Here is a 26,634-nt window from a genome sequence, read left to right on the forward strand (position 1 = left end):
TTAGTTTTAAATTTATTTTTTTGACTTTATTTTTAAAAAAAAATTCATGTAGGGGTATATATATGATCCTTCTAGCAAAGTTTAAGGTATATTTTAATTTTTTTCATACAAAAATTATATTTTGATTTCTTTGATTATCATTATTCGGGTTTCTTATTCTTTTTTTCTTTCATTCTTTAGTGTAAAGAAAAAATTTAAAACTATTTTTTTGCGGCTATATTGTAATTTAGTTTTTGTATTTGAAAAATAAAATTAAAAAATGGGAAATCTATAATAAATTTTACAAGAAAATTAGTGAACCATAAATAAATTTGACCATCAAAATAATAAATTTAAATTAGTCTTTGAAACAAAAAAGTACGCAAAAATACGCGTGAGGAGGATCAAATACCCTATATTAGGGGTTTGCAAAAACCGAACCGACCGATAAATCGAACCGAAAAAAGTGTTATTGGTTTATTGTTATTGGGTTAACAGTTATTTAATGGTTTTATAAAAAAAAATTATTGGGTTATCGGTTCGGTATTGATTTTTTATATTGGGTTATTGGGATGTTAACTGATAACCCATTAAGAATATAATAATTTACTATTTTAATTTTTAGTCATACATAAATATTAAACAAAAAATATTAATATAATCACTATATTAGACTATAACTATAAGGACCCTACACAATTAATATTACTTAATTAACTCTGCTCTCTGCATTTACCCTTTAGGTTTTAGTATAACTTTAGTCTTTACGTTCACAACGTCAAAAACCTAAAGAACTAAGAACGACGACGGCAAAGGTTAGGCAACGACTAGGGTTGTGAATTGTGAGTATTTGCTATACTTTTACTACACTAAGTAGAATTTTGCACTCAATGAGTAATTAGATTTCCCTCTTTTTTATTTCGCGTTAAATTGTTGGACAAGTCATGTATTTGTTTTGAAATCATTTTCTTATTGGTTAAATCGAAAACCGAACCGTTAAAAACCAAAACTGATAAACCGATAACAAATATCTTATTGGTTTGGTAATCGGTTTAGCATATTTAAAAACTGAAAATCGATAAACCGAACCGATAATACTTAAAACCGAACCGAACCGACCGATACACACCCCTACACTATATGGATTATATTTTTTCCAAAAAAAAAATTTAAATCAAAATTATTTTTTTCACTTCCGTTAGAGGAAAAAGATTATATGTGAGCCATTTGTATCACAATAGGGGTATATATGAGCCACTTTCATAATGAGAGATATATCAACTCTAAATGACAAAGTTAAGAGGTATATCAGATCATTTTCTATATTATATATATATATATATATATATATATATATGAGTCATTTGTATAACAATAGGGGTATATATGAGCCACTATCATAATGAGAGGTATATCAACAATAAATGACAAAGTTAAAAGGTATATCAGACCATTTATATATATATATATATGAAGGGTATGGGATAAGATTTGGTTGTGTCCGACCACATACGACATCACTTGCACCAATCCGTTGCATAGATTCCTTTCTTCACTCCCCAATGCACGTTAACAAATATCAATCATACAAACATCGATCGTGATAAGATGATTCAGGATTTCTTTATTTTTAATTAGATATATATTCTATTCAAGTTCTTAGGAAGGAAAAAAAATCCAAGAAAGTGCTGCTTCGAGAAATGGGATTTACAATGAGTGACTTCATATTTAGTCGGACTGTAATGTGAGTATCAAACAAATAACTATATAGTGCTATATTCTACAACTACTATTATATATAGTTCTCCCATTTATTTATTTATACACTAGAGATGTGTTTTTGTTGTCTAATTAAGAATTTAGATTTATTTATTTATATATCTTTAAAATATTGATCCTAAGAATTATTTGTTGAAAAACGTAGTCCTTAAAACGCGTTATAGTGTTACATTTTCAAGATACCTATATATAGTGGGAATATGATAATCTCTATTAGGAGAAAATTATTTGGTCATTAAATATATATATATATATTAGTCTTCGGAGATCAACAACAATAATATACTCAATAAAATTTCATAAATAGAGTTTGAAGAGGGTAAAATATAAACATATAGAAAAATTGTACACGAAAAACTCTCGACACAAGTATTGCATTTCAGAACAGTATGAAAAAAGACGTAAAAGTAAAGAAAATATAAGGAATAACATATAATTAAAACTTACGAAGAAAATATGTTATATTTAAAATACATATTACTTTTCAAATATAAAATAATATTGTAATATAAATTTAATATAGCTTGAGTATTAATAAAATAATGCAATCAATGATTCGTGAAGATTACAGTAGCAAAGAAAGTCCACATTCAATTGATTTAAAAGTTGACGGAATTAGACTTAATTATATTATGATGAGTGAGGAACTATGGATGGTTTTAATTTGAGGAAAAAAATATATGATTAAAGTTATATACATAAATAATATAAATATCTTTTAGTAGAATGAAAAAGACATATATGATAGAATCATAACCAATAAGTGAGATTCAGACAATAAAAAAACATGTATATAAGTTATTTTTACTAGGTTACTAATTATATTTATCAAGAAATTTATTTATAATTATAAAATAAAAATAATTTAATCAGTAAATATGTTTTTCACCATCAATACATATAATATGAACTCAAGAATAAAATAAGCAATCAAAGGAATATCTTCTAATTTTCTTATTAGCATTTTTTTAATTTTCCATCTTTCATTTTATTGTCTCGACTAATTTGAATTCGTGCAACGTAATATTCATGAAATAAGAAGTATTTCTTATTCAAATTTCTTTTACTCATAATTTAATTTTAATATGAAATTTTTAATTAAAAATAAAGAAATTTTATTCACCCTGCGATTTCAATAAATAATGCCCTTTAAAGGTGCTTAATTTTTTTCTTTGACTAAATTATGTTTTTGTAATTAAATAATTTTTGTCATAAGAAAAAGGTTGATGGCTTTTCAAAAATGTAGAAGAATTGGGAAACACAATACAAGAATCACGTTATCCCATGGCAAAACATTTCCATTTCTTTGGGACTAAGCACACATGGTCTTGTCTATCTATAACCTATGGCATCCAATGCTAATACTCTTTCTCGTTTTAATTTATTTATCTAATTTTAATTTAATAAGAAATTTTATTTGATTTTAATCTGACATGAAGATTAAATAAATAATTAAAAAAGATTTTTGCATTTTGTGATATTAAATTAATAATATATAAAATGTATCATAATGTCTTTTAATCTTGTGGCATAAATATATCATGTAGATTGTAGAAAGTTATAATTAACGTATTGTCAACAAAAAAATAGGACAAACAAATTGAAACAAAGAAATTGAGTACAACTTATTATTTTCTTTTAAGATAATAATTAAAAAAAGAAAGGATAATTAAGTTATAGGAGCCTTATAAAGAAAAACAATTAAAAAGAATAAATAAAGACCTTAGTTTATAAGAGTCAAATATATCCCTTAACTATTGATTGATAAATTTTATCCTAAAATAAAGTTGTCCATAGCTTTATGTTTTGGCTCAAATATACTCTTCAACTAGTAAAATAGTTCAAAAATGTCTCTCTAAGTAATAATTTCTCCTGAACAAAAATAATGATCCAATTTTATCGAATTATTCGAAATATGATATTTTTACTCATTGAGTTCACAATAATATTCGTTACAATCTAAATACAACTCGTGTAGTTCATGATTTGATTTTCTAGTTTAGCTGATAGCTCTTGGTGATTAATAAAAAAAAATTAATTCTCAAACAACACTAACAACATAGAGTAGGGTCTGAAGAGGATAGAGTGTACCAGGGACGCACCTACGTGGGTTTTAGGGGTTCATCCAAACCCCTCGATAAAAAAATACACTATATATATAAGGAAAATTTTATGTATTTATGTAGATATATTAATGTTGAACCTCCTCATGAACATGAAGTAAGTTGTAGCATAGTGGTAGATTTGCTTTTATGTTAACACTAGCGTCCAAGGTTCAAGCCCTTGAAAGGTCTTCTGTAACAGAACTAACTTTTTGTATTTACCTATATACTACTTCTTTGGAATTGTGTTTTATTGGCTTATTTATACGTTTATACTTTTATTTTTCGAACCCCTGAATGAAAATCCTGGATCCATTGTGTTTTATTGGTTTATTTACATGTTTATACTTTTATTTTTCGAATCTCCTAAATGAAAATTCTGAATCCGTCACTGGAGTGTACATAGATCTTACCATTATCTTGTGGAGGTAGAAAGAAACAAAAAGAACTAAATTATTACTTCAAATAATAAAATTATATTTCTTCTTATTAATTACTCCAAAAAAATTATAAAATGAGATCTGATTTATAAGATAAGAAGATATTCTTGCATGGCTAACTTGGCCTGGAGCTGTCGGTATGTTTATAATTAAGTGCTAAAGTTTGGTCCACATATCATCAGATTTTTTTATGCATATTGTATAGAGGATAATTAGATCCTCTTTCTTTCTAATTAATTTAAAGATTAGGTGTTAAAAGATTCTTGGTTATGACATGAATATTTTTAAAAAATAGTATAAATTGTTTAGGTGATTTTTTTTTATATACTTACTTCTGTATGGGGTAAAAACTAGTTTGGATACTTGAGCAAATTAAAGAAGCGATATGTGACAAGAAGAATAGGTCAGACATGACTCAACATGGTTAATGTCGGATGATACCCCTAAAATAATATTAAGAATATTTTATACTAATAGTGTCTATAATATAAATTTGCATAAAGCAATTTTTTTCAAGATATTTATTAAGGATAAATTCATAAAAATACATCTTATTTTCTAAAAATGAATAGTTTTCTCAAAAAATGTACTCAAGCTAAAAATATCATTATTGTAAATATTCTTGTATCGATGGTGTATATAAATTCATAATACTAATAATAATGGATAAAGTTGGCCATATTTTTTCTACTAGAAACTAGACATATGTAAGACACTTTGTCACATCAAATCAAAAACTCTATTCCCATCCCCACCCAGCAAGAAAATATAGTCCATCATTACGAGCGATAGCGAAACCAAGCCATCGTAATAGCAAATGGCCTACTTACAACATATCAATGCATCAGAAATCAGTTATCCAAGAAGGCTCTACTACGAAAGGGCAAATATCACATATCTACTGTACCTACTTGACAAAAGGGAACGAACTTCGTTTCATTCCCGAATTTATTAATAGAATTCAGTCAGCCTCACGACATAATCAAGTGTATACAGTTAAACAAAAAACATTATACTGGCAATTTTTATGTGGTCAAGGGCAAAATATTAGCGAATTGAGGAGGCTAGTATTAAGCCTATTCATATCACAAATTACAGAAATCACCTTGTCATCTCAAAAATTTCAAGAATGGTAAACTAATATTAAAAATGCAACATGGTACACTAATAACAGCAAAATTTAACTTAAAACAGAATATTTTTTTTAAAAAAAAAAAACAAATTTCCCTGTAAAAGCTATAGGGGCAAAATGTGTTGAACAATCGAGGCACAACAACATGAAATTACTCCAATTATAGTGCCTCCATTTGACGTATGAGACGCTCGATATTTTCTTCGAATGATTCCAGTTCTTGCTTGAGGGCACCAAGTTTCAGTGTATTTTCTTCATGGACATTAGCACGAACTTTCTCTTTGTAGCCAGAGGTACTCATGGTTTTGGTTAAGGTTTCATATTGCCTGCAAAAGAAGAAAAAGTTGGTACAATGACAAATTGCACAGCTAGTAAACTTCACAATTTAAATTGACTCAAATTTCACGATATCTAACTTCAGCCCACTTTTGAACGAAAACAACTGAATGACAAGAAGTCAAATTGCATTTATGCACTATTCTTCAAATGGATGCACTAGCTGAACAAAGTTGAGTACAATTCATGATTTTGGACTATCACTACGTTAAATTGATGAATATCCGGAAAAAAAGATAGTAATATCTAGTGAAAAATGTAAAGATAGATCTAGGACCTAACTCAACCCTAAAAACTAGCTTATGAGTGGAGGAGGATTGTCCTAGTCCATATAACGAGACCAATTGTCCATCGTCCCTTTTTCCGAAATGGGACTTCTTAACACCCCGCACACTCAGACCTCGTTAACTGGAGCTTGGACAATACAATAGAAGGTACCAACATCGGTAAACAAAGAATTGGGATGGGCCTAGCTCTGAAACCATGTAAAGATGGATCGTGGGCTTAACTCAACCCCAAAAGCTAGCTTATGAGGGGGTGATTGTCCAAGTCCATATAACAAGACCAATTGCCTATCCCTTTTCCGATGTGGGACTTCTTAACAAAAAAAAAACAAGACTGATCTTTTACACATTTTCCTAATTCACCCAGCATCTTTCTCAACATAACTCAATGACTCCACGGCATACCTGATTGGAACTTTCCTCGAGTTTCAGTAACTCATAAAACTAAAGACAATCACCAATTTCCTGTTTTTGTAAGTTGAAATGTCTTATATACTGATTCAATCCACGTTGCTCAGTCTCTCCAAAAATGTTGTCGCACCCTATCAAATCCTCCAAAAATGTATTACTCTTGGAGGATCCGACATGCATCCATCAACATATTTGAAGTGTTCGAACAACATAGGATTCAACATAGCTTTTACTTCTCTTCTATACAAAAAGCTAATTTTATTTCATTCCCTGACAAGAAAAAGAGATAGTCTAGCTCCAAGGAAAGCAATTGAAAGGCACTTATTCATCTAGCCAGAAAATCATTTTGTAGTAATAGTCCAGTCTTCGAAATTTCACTTACTTCCTCGTCTCCTCTCTCTTCTTTTTGAGCCTTTCAACTTCAGCCTCAGGGTTAACGATAGTCCCCTTATCCTCGAGAAAAATTGTGATAGATTCATCCACCACTTCTGTCAGCCATTGAGTTGGAGCTGCATCAGTGTCACTTGAGACCTGATGAAGATTAATGCAAGAAATATAGATTCAGCTAAATGAGGAAAAGTAATAAAACATAACATGCATATTCCAAACTTCCCACCTAATAGCCACTGAAAAGTCGAGTTCATACATACTACATCGGTTAATTGCCGGTCCTCTCTTAGTGCTATCAACATTTCATCCATCCGCAGAATTAATGTTCAAACCCCAATTTGCCTCACCAACCATTGTATTCCCCGATAAAAGATTGTACTAAAACCGATGAACATAGGCATGAACTATGATATTTGTCAACAAACATGACTTGTCTAATTCCACTTTTCCCTCAAAAGACAAAGGTTTCAATTGATCGTGTCCTCGACTAAGAACATGTTGGGGCAAGGTTGTTGTTGTTCATGACTTAATGACTGGCCATTAAGGATGCTTTTAAGGATGTTTGAAGACCAGCTTCATATCATGTGGAAGAGGAAAGGTAACAACTAAATAGGGATGTTGAAGATTCTCTACTTTTTGGGAAGATGAGGATGAATAACATGTTTTTAATGCAATTGGAAACTAAGTTGCACCGACTCTTCACTTTCGATGCCACACCCGTGTCGGATTTCCAAAAATACACTACTTTTGGAGAATCCAACATGCACCAATTGACATTTTTGAAGAGTCTGAGCAACATAGATAGAAAAACAATAAAACTATTTCTTTAAAGTGTTGTTGTGCAACACACATCAAAACAGCATACATTGGTTGGACAATGTTTCCAGCTAATACTCACATTCAATTGAAATACAAGTATAAGCCATTTTTCTCAAAACAGTTTATAAATAAGCAACATTAGCAAACTAATTTGTTTTCTTATTTCACGACTGAGAAGACAACACAAAGAAGGCATGAAAAAGCCTTGAATCAAAGAGAACCAAACCAGACATAGAAAGAGATACCTTCAAAGATGACAGTGTAGTTAAAGTAGAAATCTCAAGTTCGCGGCTTTTTATGATCTCCACAATATCATTTGTCCGGCAAAGCACAAACGCTTCTCGCCTGCAGACAGCAAGATCACCACCATTAGTTTGGAAAGTTAAATGTCCTAATTGGATTTATGAAAAAGTTTTTTTCCTTCTCAAACCAAACTAGACTATCAAGTCTTATAAAGAAAGCCTAACATGTAAGTCTCTCTTGCAATCATTTATATATCAAGGCTGCATCACTGAATGAATGACTCACAAACACATAGTCAAACAGATAACAGCACACTGGTATCCTTCATCCAGGTGTAATACATCATATATATCTAGTGGAATTTAGCATAGGTCCTCCAAAGTCGAAACGAAATTACAACTGAACAGAAAAATACCAATAGCAGCAGTATGAAAGCTGACGAAGTGAATTACAATCTTCTAAATATGGATAAGAAAGAGTGATACTTCAAACAACTTAGATGAGAGGTTGCATTAGGAATGAAGACATTAACTAATTCATAGATTGTCGATTATATCATGAAAAGGTGAATGGTTGAACCTTCTTTATTTGCATTGTACTCCCACCTCATTTGTGACTGCTTAAAGTGCTTCCATTTTTGAGAGCGGATTTGCATTTCCACCACTTCCAAGATAAATTCAACCTTTTCACATCTCTAATAGTCAAAAAGCCATATTGAACGACGACTTATTCAATACCATTAAACACGAAATGGAATTAACATGCTCTTTATCCACCCTATTACTCTTTTTTTTCATTCAAAAATAATTCCTATGGTACTTCAACCATTCTTATGAGGACAGGTTGCACATGTTCACAAAATTTTGGCTTAATGCTCAACAGACAATAAATATTGAATGGCATTTATAACATAGACTTCACATACAAAGAGATTCCTGAAGAAAACCAGAAATACCATTTGAAATGCTTTTTATATATGGAAATTATAAGTGATCCAGGAGACACAGGATACACCCAAATGTTTACCTTGCAAATCTCTCCTTTGGAGGCAACAATGCCCTCTTCGACCTCAGTCCTTTAACAATGGATGACACCTTTTCCATCTCAGCTTCCACATTATCATTATTCCAGCTCTGAAAAATTGAACAGACGTAAAGCAACATGGTCATTAGACAATATAAGAATCAACTAGCAGCTGGCATGGAGCATTATATTAAGTCTTGTTTTCTACAACTAGACTCGTCTTGATAAGCTCACACTATATTAAGTCCTGTTTTCTACTACTAGACTCGTGTTGATAAGCTGCTTGTTTCAGATCCTCAAGCAAGTTAACATATTTCAAATACGTATTCTTGCAAAATGAATTGTCTACATGGTTTCCTTTTCACAGATACTTGATGAGAAGTTTAACAACGTACATGCATGACTCTAAATTGGTTTTCCAGAAATAGATCATATACCTAAGTTTAGAGTAACCAAGACTCTATCATCATGCAAAACCAACAGCAAGAAGAAGAGGAAAAGAAGGAAAAGAAACTACACTTCAGTCCGAGTCAACTGAAAAGAAAAAGTTCACATCAAACCTTACTTAACAGTTAACAGCCACCAACAAAGGTAATATGTCTATTAGCAGTTCTAGACCTTTAAAATTTGTGATTAGATCATACCTCTACATATGAAGGATAATCACTTATCACTATAGATTCTTTCTTTATAGAATCCCCGCTAGCAGGAAGGCGCTGCCATAATTCTTCGGTGACAAAAGGCATAAATGGATGAAGTAATCTCAACCCGTTATCTAAGCAAAGCCACAAGGTGTCCTGAGCAGATCTTCTTGCAGATACAAATTCTGGATTATCACCGGTAAAGTATGGCTTGATTACTTCTATAAATACATCACACAACTGAAACTGCCACCAAGAATATACTGCTGTTGCTGCATCGGAGAAATCATAAGATTCCAGGGATGAGACAGTTCTTGCTATGGCCTTGTTAAGTGCTGAGAGTATCCACTGACAGCTAAAAGGCATGTCACAAGGAACTATCTTTGTTGGAGGGGTGTAATCTTCACCCAATTTACTCATGGCAAACCTAATGGCATTCCACAGTTTGTTACACCATTGACGATACCCAACCACTCTCTGAATATCAAGATTGATCTTATCGGACTGGAAGTACAAATTAAGAAAGTTAACAATACCCAAAGAACGTCAAAAGAAACAGCATATTAAATCTTAAGACACAAATGTGACAAACCTGCGCAGTGTATGAGACAAGGGCAAATCGAAGAGCATCTGCACCACATTCAGGAATACCATCAGGAAAGTCCTTTGCCTGTCCCTCTTTTGCCCTCTCAAATTCTTTTGCATCTAGGTTACCCTCCTTTAATCTTTTATGAAGACCATCAAGTGTGATTCCATTAATCACTTCAAGAGGATCAACAACATTTCCCAACGACTTCGACATCTTACGCCCATGAGCATCACGGATCATTGGATGCAAATAAACCTGCAAATCATTATAAAATGAATAGATTTGTTGTGATGACAGAAGAAACGTCAAGTTATATAACTACTTCGTGTAGATAAAAAATGAACTACTAAATATAACTTTCATAACCAATATCTCTACTTAATATTCAATGTCAAGGACTGAGACCAACAACAACAATATAACTTTCATAACCAATAACTCTACTTAATATTCAATGTCAAGGACTGAGACCAACAACAACAAACCTAGTGTAATCCCACAAGTGGAGTCTGAGAAGGGTAAGATGTACGCCGCCTTACCCCTACCTTTATGGGGTAGAGAGGCTATTTTGATTTGACCCTCGGTAACCCTCCTCCTTTATCCGGGCTTGGGGCCAGCAATGTGAGCGAGCTCACAGAGTCAATTTTAAGGAGTGAAAAAACCATAAATCATGGAGCTAGAACTATCTCGGTGAACATGATCCTTAAAATAGATTCAAAGAATCAAACTCCAGTTATAGCATAAAGCTCAATAAGAAAAAATGGTTTTTCATATGAGGGAGGATTAGGTTTGCTAACCTTTGAAAATGGTAGATCACCTCCCAGCTTTATTCCCAACATTACCATACGTGCAACCCAGAAGAAGAGAATATCATGTCCGGTTTCAAGAACTGAAGTTGGATAAAATGTTTTGAAATCTGCAGTATTATCTGGCCACCCCAATACAGATAATGGGAAAAGACCAGACGAAAACCAGGTATCCAGCACATCTGGATCTTGAGAGATCTCAACAATCTTCTTCCCCAAAAATTTCCTAGATGCCAAATCTCGAGCTTCTTCTTCATTTCTAGCAACAATCCAGTGATCGTCAGACACACCAAATTCCTTCTGCTTATCATCATCACTCAGTGTGACATACCAAGCAGGAATACGATGACCCCACCAAAGTTGCCTTGAGATGCACCAATCACGAATATTCTCAAGCCATCTGCATGTTCACCACATAAGTCTTCATGACATAGAGGACAAAAGATTTTGAAGCAGATGATGCATCAAGAAATGAGAAAATGGCACAAAATATCCTGTTTAAAGTTCATTTTATAAAAGTATCTGTATTTAGTGTATCATTGAATCCATAACAAAAATCACAACCAAGTTTTTTGCATGTATGCATCGATGTCTGATCACTGATGAGATACTGACACAAAAGTAAATGATAGAACATCCATTGCCGCAATGAAAAAAAGACTATATCAAATAGAAGAACCTAAAACAGAGTCATTAGACCCATAAAAATACACCAGTGTACATATGTATAGGGTCGTGGAGACTAAATAGCACAAATTGACATCTCATTTGAGCCCTAGCATTTATTCAACATAATAAACATAATCAAAGTTTTTTTTTGGGGGGGAGGGAGATCCAAAATTACCTTTTCCATTCAGCAGCATATTGCTTTGGGATAATCTCCAGTTTCTGATTATCCTCATCCACAACAGCATCCAAAGCCTGCTTGGCCATAATTTTGCAGTTGACAAACCATTGAGGCTTTATGAGAGGCTCCACTACATCATTGCTTCTTGAACAAATCCCAAGGCGCATCTCATTATTCTTAGCACCCCTGTAGAGACCCTGTAATACATAAATCAAAGACAATGCATCTTAGCCACAGACAACTCAAATCATCCCAGGTCACTATTTTCGACTGATTCAAGTACGTCATAAAATCCTGAAGCCCAATTTTATGTAGCACAGTTTCTTCTAGGGGGTATCCTCAAATCTAACCCATGGTTTCATAGGTCATAACTTAAGCACGATTCAAAAGTCTCAAGAACTCAGAGAACTAAAAGTGAGACACAATTTTATATATCGAAAAGAAAAAGTTGGAACAGTATGTGCTTTCACCCAATTCCAAGTAATTAAAATACTCAAAATACATTGTAATTTATGCTATGGAGTTCTACTAGGTTAGAAAAAAAACACAAACAGAAAAAGCCTGGGCTCTCGTTGAAACTGAAGTTCAAAAATGGAAGATCACTACCAAGGTTTCTGGAAATCAATTAATAGATCCTCTGCTACTGTGGCCCTGGCACAAAACTTGTTTCCATTAATAAGCTACACATGCAGCTGATGCCATTCGAAAGTGGCTCAGCCCAACATTCATTCACAAACCCTGTAGTAAAATAAGACTGCTCACTAGTTGGCTTGTAAGGCATTTATCTATTGTACCATTGGCTCTATCTATTCACTGAATTTATTTTATTGCAATTTATATTTTAAATAGGTCCCGTGATCATTAAAAATGTAGTTTATTAGCATTATTTGCAACAAAATTTGTATTTAGTTGTTCATGGATTTGACAACTTGAAATTTGTAAAAGTTGTGTAGGATAATTTTACTGTGTCTAAGCGTGTAAAACCTCTTGGATGTACCAAAATAGAAAATAACATGTACATCAGGACAGAGATTGTGATTCCCTATTACAACCACCACACTCAAAACTAGGGAGAAGTACAACAAGAACCTAAGGATAACATAGCTGGATCAACAAGTTTACATTTGTTATACGCATTAAGGTCCTTCCAATCAATAATATTGAAAATATATGAAAAGCCTATAATTCGATGTACTTTTATTGTAATCATATGGAACATATCTAACATACCAAACAGAATAGTTAATAAGAAATAAACTAAAGCATGTTAGCTCAGGTTGTACTTTTATATAGCTTATATATATATATATATATATTTTGTATGTTTGCATGTACGTACTTTAGTTCATACATACATAATATTGGCTTGCGTCGTACTTTCATATAGCATATATGTTTTTCATTAGGTACATACTGATAAAGGTTTTTGGTTAGGTACATAACTAATCTCTCTGTTATAGCAAATTGGAAATTCCATATGAAGTATACTTATATATTAGGCGTCCATTACCTCTGGAGCATAATGCTACAGAATGGTCATAAACACAATGCCCAATAGCATGTTTTAAGCATGGGCAACACATGTACAAGACAAATCTTACATTGCCAAAATGCTTTTTTCATTTGTGTTGATACATGCTGTAGAGCAGGAGATAGAAGAGTGGAGAGGGATAGCTAGGGGGGTGAAAGAAGGTAGGGCTGATATTGTGGTGAATCAGAGGAAAGGTCAGGTGGATGAAAGGGACAGAGGCAAAGGGGTAAAGGGATGGGGAAAGCAGAAGATTGTGGTTCATAGAAGTTGAAGATATTGTCATGGAATATGAGGGAAACGAATGACTTGAACAAAAGAGCTTTCATCAACCCATCAATAAGATGACGGGTGTATTTTTAGAGAATCATCTATTAATGTAGTCTCTACTTTATTTTTTCTTTTTTGATGATGGTGAGGGCATGCTTGCACGCACCTCAACTATTCCATTACCTCCCACCAGCACAGGTGCAGGGTAACTCTATAAACAACACTTAAGCAGATGAGAAGAAAACAACTAGTATTTTAACCTAAAACCTTATGATTCTCCCCACTTCATCTACATGTAGTTCTACTTTTTATATACCTCTTATAGCTTTTTTCAAAGAATAATAAAAGTATTTACCTCATCAAAAAAATACCTTACATTTTGCAAGATATGGAATGTTGGTTTCAAATGGAGAGAGACTATGTAAAGGAGGACCAAACATTTATGAATATTATGTGTATGAAGTCCTTCCTACATATACTCATATTGGACAGAAATGGGTATATACATGGATATCTCAGAAGCAAGTGGGTCCATCACATCCATGGATCCTCTTTTTTCCTTTGATGAAGACACATTCATGGATCTTTTATATGTGAGACAACATAAATCATCACAAATTAGAACAAATTTGTATATCAATACATGCATGCAGTCCATTAACATTTTATTTCCAGCTAAAACAGTACAGAAAAGTTATGAAGATACCTTTTCTTTTAAAGCTTCTGTCACAGCGACACGAGCTTTGAAACGAGGCATTCCTTCAAAGTCTGGACCAGCATTGCTATTTATATTCCCATCATCAGTAAAAATACTTATGAATTCTAGTTTGTGACGCTGTCCAACCTCAAAATCATTTGGATCATGGGCTGGAGTTATCTGCCAGGATATTCAAAGAATGGTCCATAAGCAATGATGAGTACTGGAGGCGCGGCAATTATTTGACCACATTCAGAACATAATGATATAGAATACCTTAACAGCACCAGTCCCAAAGTTCATATCTACAAGTATATCATCACAAACTATTGGAAGCTTTCTTCCATTGAATGGATGAATAGCAAATTTCCCATGAAGGTGACTGTATCTTTTGTCTTCAGGATGTATAGCAATTGCAGTATCACCAAGCATAGTTTCAATTCTGGTGGTCGCCACAACAATTTCACCAAGATCGCCTTCTAAGGGGTAAGCAAATGAGGTCAGCAACCCGAACTCCACAGGCTCTTCATATCCAGGAACATTCAGAAGTGTCCTCTCTTTGATGTCTGTATATTCAACCTACGAACAGCAAGTAACTTTCAACGGTGAATAAGGATATATTTGCTACAACATCTAAGACTTGATTCAGCATGACTCACCTCAATATCAGAGATTGCAGTACGCAAGACACAATCCCAATGCACCATACGTGGAGCCCTTGATAGATGATAACAAAAGTTAAATATAGAGCCAAAACTATTTCAAGAAACCTGCGCACTCAAGAATATGCTACACATGCACATAATGAGGAGATAAGGCAGACGAAAGAAAATGAAGGAGCTGCATACCTGTATATAAGACCTTCATTGGAAAGCCTAACAAATGCTTCAGTTACAGCCTTAGACCTTTTCTCATCCATGGTAAAGCACTGACTTCACAGAACATGTGTTAGAGCACAACAAATAAGAATTGTACAACTACTTCAGGATTTTCCCAACACAGGGAAGAAAAGGTTAAACTCACGATTCATACCTCACGAGACCAATCAAGTGACGCACCCAGGCGACGTAATTGCTGTAGTATAGTACCCCCATACTCATTCTTCCAATTCCAGACCTACAAAAACCTTAGCGAGTACAATTAATATTACAATTAACAAAATAAAGCTACATGTGCAAAGAATTGTTAAAATTAGCACTTGCTTTTCTTTATTTAACTCTTCCTAAGACACCTTGTTCCAGACTGAGAAAGAGGCAAAAAATTGGAAAGATCTTATTTGCTTGAAAACAACAATTGGAAGGATATTATGGCCATTGAAGTGATTTTTATGGGAATGAAAAACAAAATAATCATAGACTTCAAAATAAGCACTAGACGTGAAATAAGGTGATAGCAGTATATACTCACCTCAGCAACAAAGTTCTCCCGACCAATATCATGTCTAGTCAAATTCCTTTCTCGCATGATCTTCTTCTCCACAACAACCTAGATTCACCATCCACGATGCACACTTAGAAAATAGTAGATAAACAGCATAAAAGACCATGTTATTATAGGTAAAGATAAACCGGATTAACTTAACACCCTAGAACAATGTTTGAAGTCATGATTTGATATGTTTGAAACACAACCTGAGTTGCGATCCCAGCATGATCCATCCCGGGGACCCACAAGGTATTGTATCCAGACATTCTCCGCCAACGAATAATAGTATCCTGGACACAAAGGTAAAATATAAAATCTGTATAAGTGGAAGAACACTCAGAACTAGGCTCAGTGATTCTGAATTTTGATACCTCGATGGCAGCAGTGAGTGCATGTCCTATATGGAGAGCACCAGTCACATTTGGTGGGGGCAAGACCTGCATTTAGATGTAGAGGTTAGCAGCTCGGGAGAAAGAAATCCAAGCTTAGACCAGGAACACAGTAACAAACAAGATTTTCATTTCAGCTTATTTTCCTTCCAAATTGTTAATGCAATTTACCAAGTGATTGTCCAAATGAAAAATACCAGTTAAGTTCTTCACTGTAGTACTCTGTATAGGGTTATTTTACTTTTGGCTCCACATGAGCATTCACTTTAAGTAAGTAAATCAGAGTGTCATTGATGACATGGAATTCCATCCAGGCAGACATTTGGTGGGCAATCCAGGGAGAAAGCAACTCCAGAAATTTTTGAGACAAAAAGTATTTTACACTTAATCTTATGTTCAAATGTATTCTTTGCTTTCTTTTTGGAACAAATTGGCTGTTATAAATGATTTTGACTACCATGTAAGATTTTATTAGCTCACTGCAGAATCGTCTAACTATAGCTTGTTTCCCCAACTGAAATCACCAGCCACTATTGTTTCTGGTCTTAAAAAAATTTCACCTTGTCCAAAGAGGGTAAACGAATTTCCCTCTTAACTGGCATAATAGCACCATCCACTGTAAAATCCTAGAGAAATGAGCTATTGAAATTGACAAAGTGTCCGAGTACTCCAGGATAATGAACAACTGAGGAAGGGAGAAGAGAATAGGTTTCCAAACCCACATCATGACACCAAAACAGAAAATGAGAAGTTAAGATTAACAAAACTGTCCGAGAGTACTTGAGGAAAATGAGCGACTGAAACTTCTCTTCCTCATTAGCAACTACTAAATTGTTTAGGGTACTTTTGTGATCCATGAGAAAGAGGGTAGAAAATAGGTTTCCAAACCCACCTCATGGAACCAAATCAAGTTAAGATAACAAATAAAAAGGTCTAGCTGTACGAACATAAATTCAAACATTAACATCCCAGTAAGTAAAAATTGTCAAATGCATGAGTACCAACATGTGCTTCTCCTTAAAATATTATCCTAAGAACTCAAACTACAAATAGTTGCATTTGTAGATGAACCAAGCTCCTTATAGATCCTATATGTCCTAGATATCATTCACACCAAAATCATCAATTAGAACAACAGCACAAGAAGTCAGAAGATAAACTCACAATCACAAAAGGTGGTTTAGAGCTGTTTGGGTCTGCAACAAAAAAATTGGACTTTTCCCACCATGCATACCACCTAGTCAGGTTAGCATAAAGAATCATAACAGTGTGCTAACAATAGAATCTTTTTTTTGAATTAGTAAATTGAAAAGTTAAGGTAAGCCAATTTCAAACTCACGATTTCTCTACAGCACTGGGATTAAAAGTCTTTGCCATTTCTCGGGAGAGTTTCTTCTTCTCCCCCAGACGTGTTTCTGGATCAACAAAATCCTCAGGGTTCTCCTCTCCACCATCCCTTTTTGAGCTCTTCTTCTTAGCAGTCTTTGACACAGCGGAGCTGGCTTGTGCCTTAATTAATACAGATGAACCAAGTCAGAGAAGCTTGGAAAAGCAGAAATCATATTAGAGTAACAAGAAATTTCATAATTTCGTCATTGTCCAGACTTGCTGAACGTATTGGCAGTGGTACCAAGAGTTTGGCAATTCCTTTTCCTCAATCAGTCAGCATAACAGAGATAGCTAAGAGCCATTCTACCAAGCCATGCATTTATGACGTACACAAGTATCAAACATAATTAGATAAATAAACAAAGTAGTTTTACCTGTTTTGCTGCTTCCGCTTTTTGTGCAGCCTTGAGTTTTTTCAACTCTTTCTCTCTAGCCTGCCAAACAATATACACAAAGGGACCACTTAGATATTTTGAATCAATCAATTAACTGAGTCAATCATAAGTTAGAATTGAATATCACTAAGAATAATGATTGTAACAAGGAATTGATCGTTTAAACGCCAAAACATGGTATCGAATTGCAATGGTTCACTGTGGGGAATCATCCATCACAGCAGAATCCAAAAAAAAAGTAGTCTTCAGACCTTTTCTTCTTTCTTCTTCTTCTTCTCCAGCTCTTCAGGTGTCAATTGCTTTCCTTCTGATGCTGCTGCCTATCAGATACTCAAAGTCAATCAAAAAAAGCTCAATAAAGGAAAATCACAATGTGTATCACAATAACTACCTCCGGTTTGCAATTTTTCACTGTCTCGTGTGATTTACTCTCCGACTCAGCCTACAATCATTTCAATTCATTCATATAAACCACAGAAAGTTTGAATTATCAGAAATGAAATCAATAAGTATACGAAAAAATCTCACCATATTATCGGGTTTAGAAGAGAAAATACGACGTCGTAGATAAGAAAAGTTCGACGGGAATGGCGGCCGCCGGCCGATGTAGGTGGTGGACTGAGCTAGTGAATACTGGGAGGCTTTGACGAGTACCCTAAGGCAAGCCGTTATGAAATTTAGATGAAGTTCCAAAAAAGTTGTCTGCGTGAAAAAAATGCGATTATATATATTCGGCCCAATATTTTGGGCTTAATAATGAGCCCAAATTGAGATTATTATGCAATTTTAAACAAATGAAACAAAATAAAATAGATATAAGATTGGGGAAATTACCTAAGTACACAATTTATTTTGCTATATTTTTAGAAAATTTCTATCATTCGAAAAAAATACGACAATCTCTACTTTCTCCTATTTTCGAATACACCACGTTACGCGATTATCGATCGGATACATTATTTTAGGCGATGTATCGAGACGTATACGATGTATTAATCGTTGAGTGATGTATCCGAAATCGAGATGTGATGTATAGGGACATTGAGTGATGTATTCGAAACTGAGATGCGGTGTATTAGAACGTTTTGAGATGTATCTGTATTCCACCAAATTTAAAGGATTTTTTGTAATTTGAAAAGGAGTGGGGATAAGATATAATTAGCTCTTAACACTATAAAATTTGTGTAAAATTTCCTATAAGATTATGTAAGTATTAGGGGTAAGATGGATTCAGAATTTAAATTTAATGGATTTAATTTTTAAGATTTTTAGCATGAAGTAGTTGTAGTGTTGAAAGGATCATTCGTCAAATCCTCTATTTCGGGGCTGTCTTTAATGTTTGTCCCAAAAATTATGGTCTTTAATTTTTACCAATATTGCTCATTTAGTAAAAATTACTGACTAAATTATTTTTTAACTATGACCTAATTTCGTTGGGCAAATTTTTTAGAGTGTGCTTTCCCTATGGCGTAAGTTTTGTGGTATGTTATTGGTGGGACATGACGTTTTGAGAACTTTGTTTTTTGTACATAATTTGTGCCACTAAACTTATGCTTTGAGGCATAACTTGTGTCACTGAAAATATGCTAGGTAGAATAACATTGTGAACTTATGTTATATGGCATAACTTGTGCCTTGGGACATAATCTCTCCTCTTAAGGCATAACTTGTGTCACTAAACTTATGTCATTGGACATAACTTGTGTCGACTTGTATCATTGAACTTATACCTTGTGGTTTAACTTATGTCTAGTGAAATTATTGTCTTAACAGATTTATTTTTTGTGGGTTATGAAGGTAATTAGGACGTCATGCGGAAGCTTACAATTGCAAATCATAGAGAGGGTAAATCAGATGACAAACCAAACTATTCTAAAAGATATAATATTATTATAGTTTGGTCAAATGACTTACATATTAAAAACTTATATTGGAAAAACATAAACATATTGAGAGAAAAAATCTCCCCATAAACTAAACTCTTAAAGGACTACATTGTGGATGTTCTTATGTTATGCTATGAGAATAGTGATCTTCAATTTATAGATTTTTAAACTCTCCCTCTAAAGAAAGAATAAATCAAATATGAAAGAAAAAATATATTTTCCTTTCATTAAAAGTAAAAACATTTATATTAATGTTTTGTCTTTTCTTTTAGGAAAAAGAAATAAACTTCAAATAAGGTAAGAAAATCAGGGTAAAACCCTAACAAATCTCCCTTTTTGGCTGGATTTTCTTGACAAAACTTGATCCATCTTCTTCAATTGCATGATAATCTTTGTTCTTCACATAGTCTTCATCACTGCTGCTTGTCATGTTTAAAAATAAAGTTTAAAATATATGGGTTAAAAATTGGTTAACAATATTTTGTTTTATTTTTAAAACTGCAGCAATAAAAATATTGAAAATATGGTTTAAAACTTCTTCTCCACATGTAGCTAGACAAAAATCTTCATTATCATCAAATTAATTACAAATTAATTTGAAGCTATCTTGAGCCTGTCTTCAACCTCTTGTTCAACCATTGGATCATTGGACCATGGGATCGTTGGACCATGTGCTCTGATACCACTTGTTGGGTTATGAAGGTAATTAAGGCGTCATGTGGAAGCTTACAATTGCAAATCATAGAGACGGTAAATCAGATGACTAACAAAACTATTCTAAAAGATATAACATTATTATAGTTTGGTCAAACGACCTACATATTAAAAACTTATATTGGAAAAACATAAACATATTGGGAGAAAATCTCCCCATAAACTGAACTCTTAAAAGACTACACTGTGGATGTTCTTATGTTATGTTATGAGAATAGGGATCTTCAATTTATATATCTCCAAACTCTCCCTCTAAAAAAAGAATAAACCAAATATGGAAGAAAAATATATTTTTCTTTCATGAAAAGTAAAAACATTTATGTGTTATTTCTTTTAGGAAAAAAAATAAACTTCAAATAAGGTAAAAATTTCAAGGCAAAACCCAACATTTTTGCCATGCAATTTTCTTCTCTACCTAAGACATTTTTTGTGCATAAATGGCCAAATGACCCCTCAATCTATTAGTCAATTCTCAATTATACACCTAAATTTTACGGGGGTCCTATTATCCCCCCTCCCCCCTGAACCTTTTATTTTTGATATTTTGTAACCTTTAAAAGCTCAACTTTTGTCATTACCATATATACACATATGCTTGTATACACGCGCTAGGTGGGCCCACTTTCTTCAATTTTATTTTCCAATTTATTTCAGATGCAGTAGACCCCACTTTTTTTAACTTATTCTTTTAATTAGGTTAAAATTCTCAATTCCAAACATAACCAACAACATGTCTACTCTTCAATTGAATATCAACCTTTCTTCTTCTTCTACATTATTCTTAGCAAGTAATGCAAGTCATAGTGACCCAAGAATTGTTCTTTTCAAGATTACTTGCTCAGCCACCCAGATAATTTTAACAATGTCATTTATCATGTGATGTAACTTCTAAAAAATAAATAAAATCGATCTTTAAATGAAAAAATGGATCTTGCAAATTGGTATTTTCTAAATCAGTAAATCTTCAAGTTCAGATGTAATGGTGAAGGAGTTTGAGGAAGGTGAAAAGAATGGGTGTACATACGTTGTGGTTCTATATTTATGAATTGAAGAGGGAAATAACTTATTTTTGGGCATTGACATGGAGAAGAAATTTCAAGCTTCATAGCTAGATCTAGTTGACTTTGCAATTCTATATTTATGAGTGAGAAAAATAACTTTGAACCTTGAATCTAATAGCGAATTTTTTTAGAGAATATTAGAAATTCAAAATGTTCAAGATTTGAAATGGAAGTTACTAAGGGTGTTCACGGTTTGGATAAAAACCGATCCAAACCGAAAAACCAAACCAAACCGATAAAATAAAACTGATTTTTTTGGGTTTGGTTTTAGATTTTTGAAAACCGATAGTATTTGGTTTGGTTATGGTTTTATTCGGAAAAAATCGAAGAAATAACCGAACCGAACTGATGAATTATATACATATATTTTATTAATATACATACTTAATATATTGTTTTTATAAACAATTTTAAAGATCTTATACATATTTTCATTAAAATTTCTTTATAATTTACTTATTGAAAGCAAAAATGCCCAAGATAAAACATTTATCTTTATTGATTTCATGTATATGAGTGTCTATGACAAATTTTTGTGGGACTGAAAATGTTATTGTCTCTTCCTTCTAGGCCAATATAGTGAATTTTAAAGTTTTATTGATAGTAAATTTAGTGATCGAAAGTTCAGTAATATAAGTCATTCTAGCTATTTTTCCTTTTGAATGAATTGTTGTCACTTTTTTCACATTTTAAATTAATTGTTTCTTTTATTTTTGTGTATGGTTAATAACCGAACCAAACCAAACCGAAACCGATAATCACCAAACTGATAAATGTATATTATATTTGGTTTGGTTTGATTTTGATAATTTTAAAACCGATTAAGTTGGTTTGGTTTTGGTTTTGACCAATAATCGATCCAAACCAACCCGTGAACACCCCTAGAAGTAACCATTGAAGTTTTGAAATGGAAGATAACGGTTCCCAAGCTTCAAACTTTTTAAATGGCAGAAGAAAGAAAGAAGATGGAAGATTTGTGGGAGAAAAAAAGCTTAGAAATGCAAGTTGTAATTGAAAGCCTTAATTTTAGGCTGATTTGGACTTACACGTGGATTCCGAAATGCAGATAATGTGTTTTAGATACATTCTTACGCGCCTAAGGAAGGTGTATTCACCTTCTTTGACAGGTCAGCGTTTAAGGGTTATAAAATATCAAAAATAAAAAGTTTAGGGGGGTAATAGGACTCTCGTGAAGTATTGGTGTGTAGTTGAGAATTGACTAATAGGTTAGGGGGGCATTTGACCATTTTCTCCATTTTCTTTTGTTACTTAAAGTGTTCAATGACAAAAGATAAAAATTACCCTAATATAAAAATAATACGTGCAAATCCTTGATGTTAAAATTGTAATTTAGATCTAATATATTTTTTTAGATGTACGTATATATATTTTTACTATATATCAAAAGTTACGAATTCAAATAACGAACTGATAATCTTTCAAAATACTTTTTTTAAAAAACTTTGATAAAAATATATTTAAGCTAACTAGCTAAGCATGCTCTAATTGGTTTGACTCAAAACTATCTGCAATCTAGATTATTTTTTCATACATCAAACACTCATATTGTTTCAATTTATATAATAAAACATTTTCTTAGTCAATCAAAAAAATGACAACTTGCTAAATTAGAAAACTATTTAGTAACTTAAATATATTGTTTTATTCATGGTGAATATGTTATAGCATGTTGAAGATGAAAGAAGTTGATGATTGGAACATGTCTAACAAAGCTGACTAACGTGTTTACAACACTGCTGTAGAGTTAGAATCAAACTAGAATTAGACTACTTATATCGATTAGGATTATATTACAACTAGGATTAGATTATTTATAATTGCATTATATTATTATTATTATTATTATTATTATAGGTATTGTAGTATGACTCTAAGTATAGTTAACTTAGGACTCTACAATTCTCTACTTGTATAAGGAGGATGTACTCAACAATTTTAATTATCAACACAATCATTGACAACTAAATATTATGACAAGTTTAAAAGCTTTATAACTAAATAAATTGTATAACAAGTTTAAAATATTTTGAAAATAATTTTTTTTTATGACAAGAGAAACTCACATCCGCTGCCCTTTAGGTGCGCACAGGGTAATACCCCTGCTCTTATGCAATAGCTCACAAACCACATAGGAGAGGTAACTCACACTAGGCAAACTCAATGCGACGAGCTCGACCCAGAAGGCAAACCTCTTGCTTTCGCTGACAAGGGGTTTCGAACTTGAGACCTCCAACATGGAAGTCCCAAGTCCAAACCACTGAGCCATCCCGAATCGAATCTATTCATAAAATATGCTATTTATGCCCTTAGTTTGTCCTTCTCTTAATTCCTACCTATAATATATAAATGCATCGTCATATGCATTGAAATGTAGTTTTTCCACATTAATATGACGGATATGCTTTATATATTTTGATGATTTTTAGCTATATTATTATAATAATAATGGAGAATCATTTGCTTCGAAAATATTTCGACGATCAGTACAGACATTATAATTATTGTAGGAAAAACTTGTAAGTTAATTACTATCTACGCTCAAAATCTATATTAAAATTTTATTTTTTTTTAATTCAAATTTTGTACCTATGAACGGAGTATTTTTTTATTTATTTATTTACTATAGTTTATTGTATTTTAAAAAATCAAATATTGTTTTGGTTCAATTTTGTCACACTAAATTAAATACTTGGTAATTTTCTTAACTTGACACCCAATCAAGTTAATTCAAACCATAAGTCGGGATTTTTTTTCATAATTTAACTTAATTTTTTAGTAATTCTTTTTCATTTTTTTCTTATTTGGGAGTTTGGTGAAAAATTCTTCACTTTTTATTCTTAATGGCTTTTTTTACAAGAAAATCTAAGTTGTTAATGTTTTTTGCGTACACATAGAATAAACTCCATTTTAATATAATTGTTTGCAAATGAAGATATAAATCACATTAAGCAAGATTTGTGAATGATTTTGTGATAAAAAAAAGTATGTAATAAATCTTAAATTGAGTCTCTCCTCAATTCGGACACCCAAATAAATAACTCATAACATCTTTGAAAGTTTGATTTTCTAAGCATTTTAAATAACAAAAGTTAAGCATTGTTACTGATTATGCCAAATTTATTAAAACAACAAAATATCACGAGTCTTACATATATATTTTTTTACTTGAGTATAGTAATTTTATTTTATCTTTTTAATATATTAGTTAACCATAATACATAGAGTTACGTGTAAACTAGAATTTACAAACGTGAATATTACTAGTGTTTGGGAGAAAAAAATTATGAAAATAACAATGAAAAAAGCAATCGCCCATAAATTAATAATTTTTTCTTCGATTAGTACATTATTTCTTATGAGACAAAAAGAAGAAGAAAGTCATAAAATTTGACTTCTGTGCACATACTGTGCACATAATAATGATAATATTTGTATGTAAATTGTAATCCTATCTCACTTATGTAACAAATAACTCACAGCCTTAAGAGTCTGTATGCATTATCAAATATCTTTATATTGTACAAGTGCATAGAGACGTAATATAACATAACTCAAACTATAAGACTCCTACAAGTACTAGACTAGGAATATTGGACTAGGAGTCCTAATATGCCCCCTCAATCTGGACGAGATGACATTACGGACAGATTGTCACGTAAAAAGCAAAATTGAGATGAGGGTAAGCCCTTTGTAAAGACATCAACTAATTGCAAACGAGAAGGCACATATTGGACAACCAAATCACCTTGAGCTACTTTGTCAAGAACATAATGAAAATCAACATCAATATGTTTGGAGCGATCATGGAACACTGGATTACGAGACATGTATGTTGAGCTAACATTGTCACAAAGCACTCGAACTGGTTCACGAAGATAAAGACCAAGCTCTCGAAGAATATGACGAATCCAAGAGGTTTCAGCTACAGTATAAGCAATAGCCCTGTACTCGGCCTCTGTAGATGATCTTGAGACTATTGGTTGTTTCTTTGCACGCCAAGAAATCAGATTGGAACCCAAGAAGACAACAAACCCAGTAGTAGAACGTCGACTATCGGGACAGCCGGCCCAATCAGCATCAGAGTAAGCAACCACCATTGAAATTGAAGAAGAGGCACGCAAGAACAGTCCATACTGAAGAGTACTCTGTAAATACCTGAAAATGCGCTTCACGCAGTGCAAATGAGTAGTACGAGGAGCATGCATGAACTGAGATACAACATTAACAGCATAGGCAATATCTGGACGAGTCATGGTCAAATATTGAAGAGCACCCACCATGCTCCTATATTCACTAGGATCTGAAAGTAATTCACCATCCATGAGAGAAACAGAAGTACGAGAAGCAATAGGGGTACGTACAGGCTTACATGTATGCATGTGAAACTTAAGAAGCAAATCAGAAATGTACTTCTGCTGAGATAAATGGAGACCATGAGATGAACGAATAGCTTGAACACCAAGAAAATAATGGAGATCACCTAAGTCTTTCATAGCAAACTGACGGGAAATGAGACTAATGAACTGATTAAGGAGGGAAGAATGATTGCCGGTGAGAATAATATCATCAACATAAAGTAATAAAATAAGAATACCTGATGAGGAACGGTGAATAAACATTGAAGCATCAAATTTGCTGCAAATAAAACCATGAGAAAGAAGGAATGTACTAAAGCGATGAAACCATGCCCGCGGGGCCTGTTTTAGACCATAAATAGCTTTAGCTAATTTGCAGACATGGTGAGGAAAGTCTGGAATTCTGGATGTATGAAGCCAGAAGGTTGTTTCATAAAGACTTCTTCTGTAAGAACCCCATGCAAAAAGGCATTTTTAACATCTAACTGACGAATAGGCCAAGAAAAAGAAATTGCCAAAGAAAGTACAATACGAACATTAGTAGCACGAACAACAGGACTAAATGTCTCGTGGTAATCAATGCCAGGCTGCTGATGAAATCCCTGTGCTACAAGCCGAGCTTTATACCGCTCAATAGACCCATCAGAATTATTTTAATGCGATAAACCCACTTACAACCGACC

General features: G+C 33.0%; 2 protein-coding genes across 2 annotated transcripts in view; one reads left to right on the plus strand and one right to left on the minus strand.

The window, feature by feature from the left end:
• Nucleotides 1–5,322: 5,322 nt before the first annotated feature.
• On the minus strand, nt 5,323–18,589 carry LOC125833438 (valine--tRNA ligase, mitochondrial 1). Its single transcript, XM_049512592.1, has 22 exons — nt 18,443–18,589; nt 18,306–18,356; nt 18,166–18,234; nt 17,894–17,953; nt 17,470–17,639; nt 17,295–17,367; nt 16,113–16,178; nt 15,948–16,031; nt 15,724–15,801; nt 15,349–15,432; nt 15,165–15,244; nt 14,976–15,033; nt 14,593–14,895; nt 14,326–14,496; nt 11,819–12,018; nt 10,966–11,374; nt 10,172–10,423; nt 9,583–10,083; nt 8,942–9,048; nt 7,918–8,017; nt 6,846–6,994; nt 5,323–5,758 (listed from the first exon to the last, which is right to left on the minus strand). The coding sequence occupies exons 1-22, from the start codon at nt 18,443–18,445 to the stop codon at nt 5,593–5,595; spliced, it is 3,234 nt and encodes a 1,077-aa protein (XP_049368549.1). The 5' UTR covers nt 18,446–18,589; the 3' UTR covers nt 5,323–5,592.
• LOC125833455 (DNA-binding protein S1FA-like) overlaps nt 11,478–26,634 on the plus strand; it is a 73,754-nt gene continuing 58,597 nt past the window's right edge. Inside the window, exon 1 of the mRNA XM_049512617.1 lies at nt 11,478–11,487. The gene's annotated coding sequence lies outside the window, so the exon portion shown is untranslated. The remainder of the gene's footprint in view (nt 11,488–26,634) is intronic.

The sequence above is a fragment of the Solanum verrucosum genome, unplaced genomic scaffold, assembly GCF_900185275.1.
Source record: "Solanum verrucosum unplaced genomic scaffold, falcon-dt-bn FXZP01000142.1, whole genome shotgun sequence".
Lineage (NCBI taxonomy): Eukaryota > Viridiplantae > Streptophyta > Magnoliopsida > Solanales > Solanaceae > Solanum > Solanum verrucosum.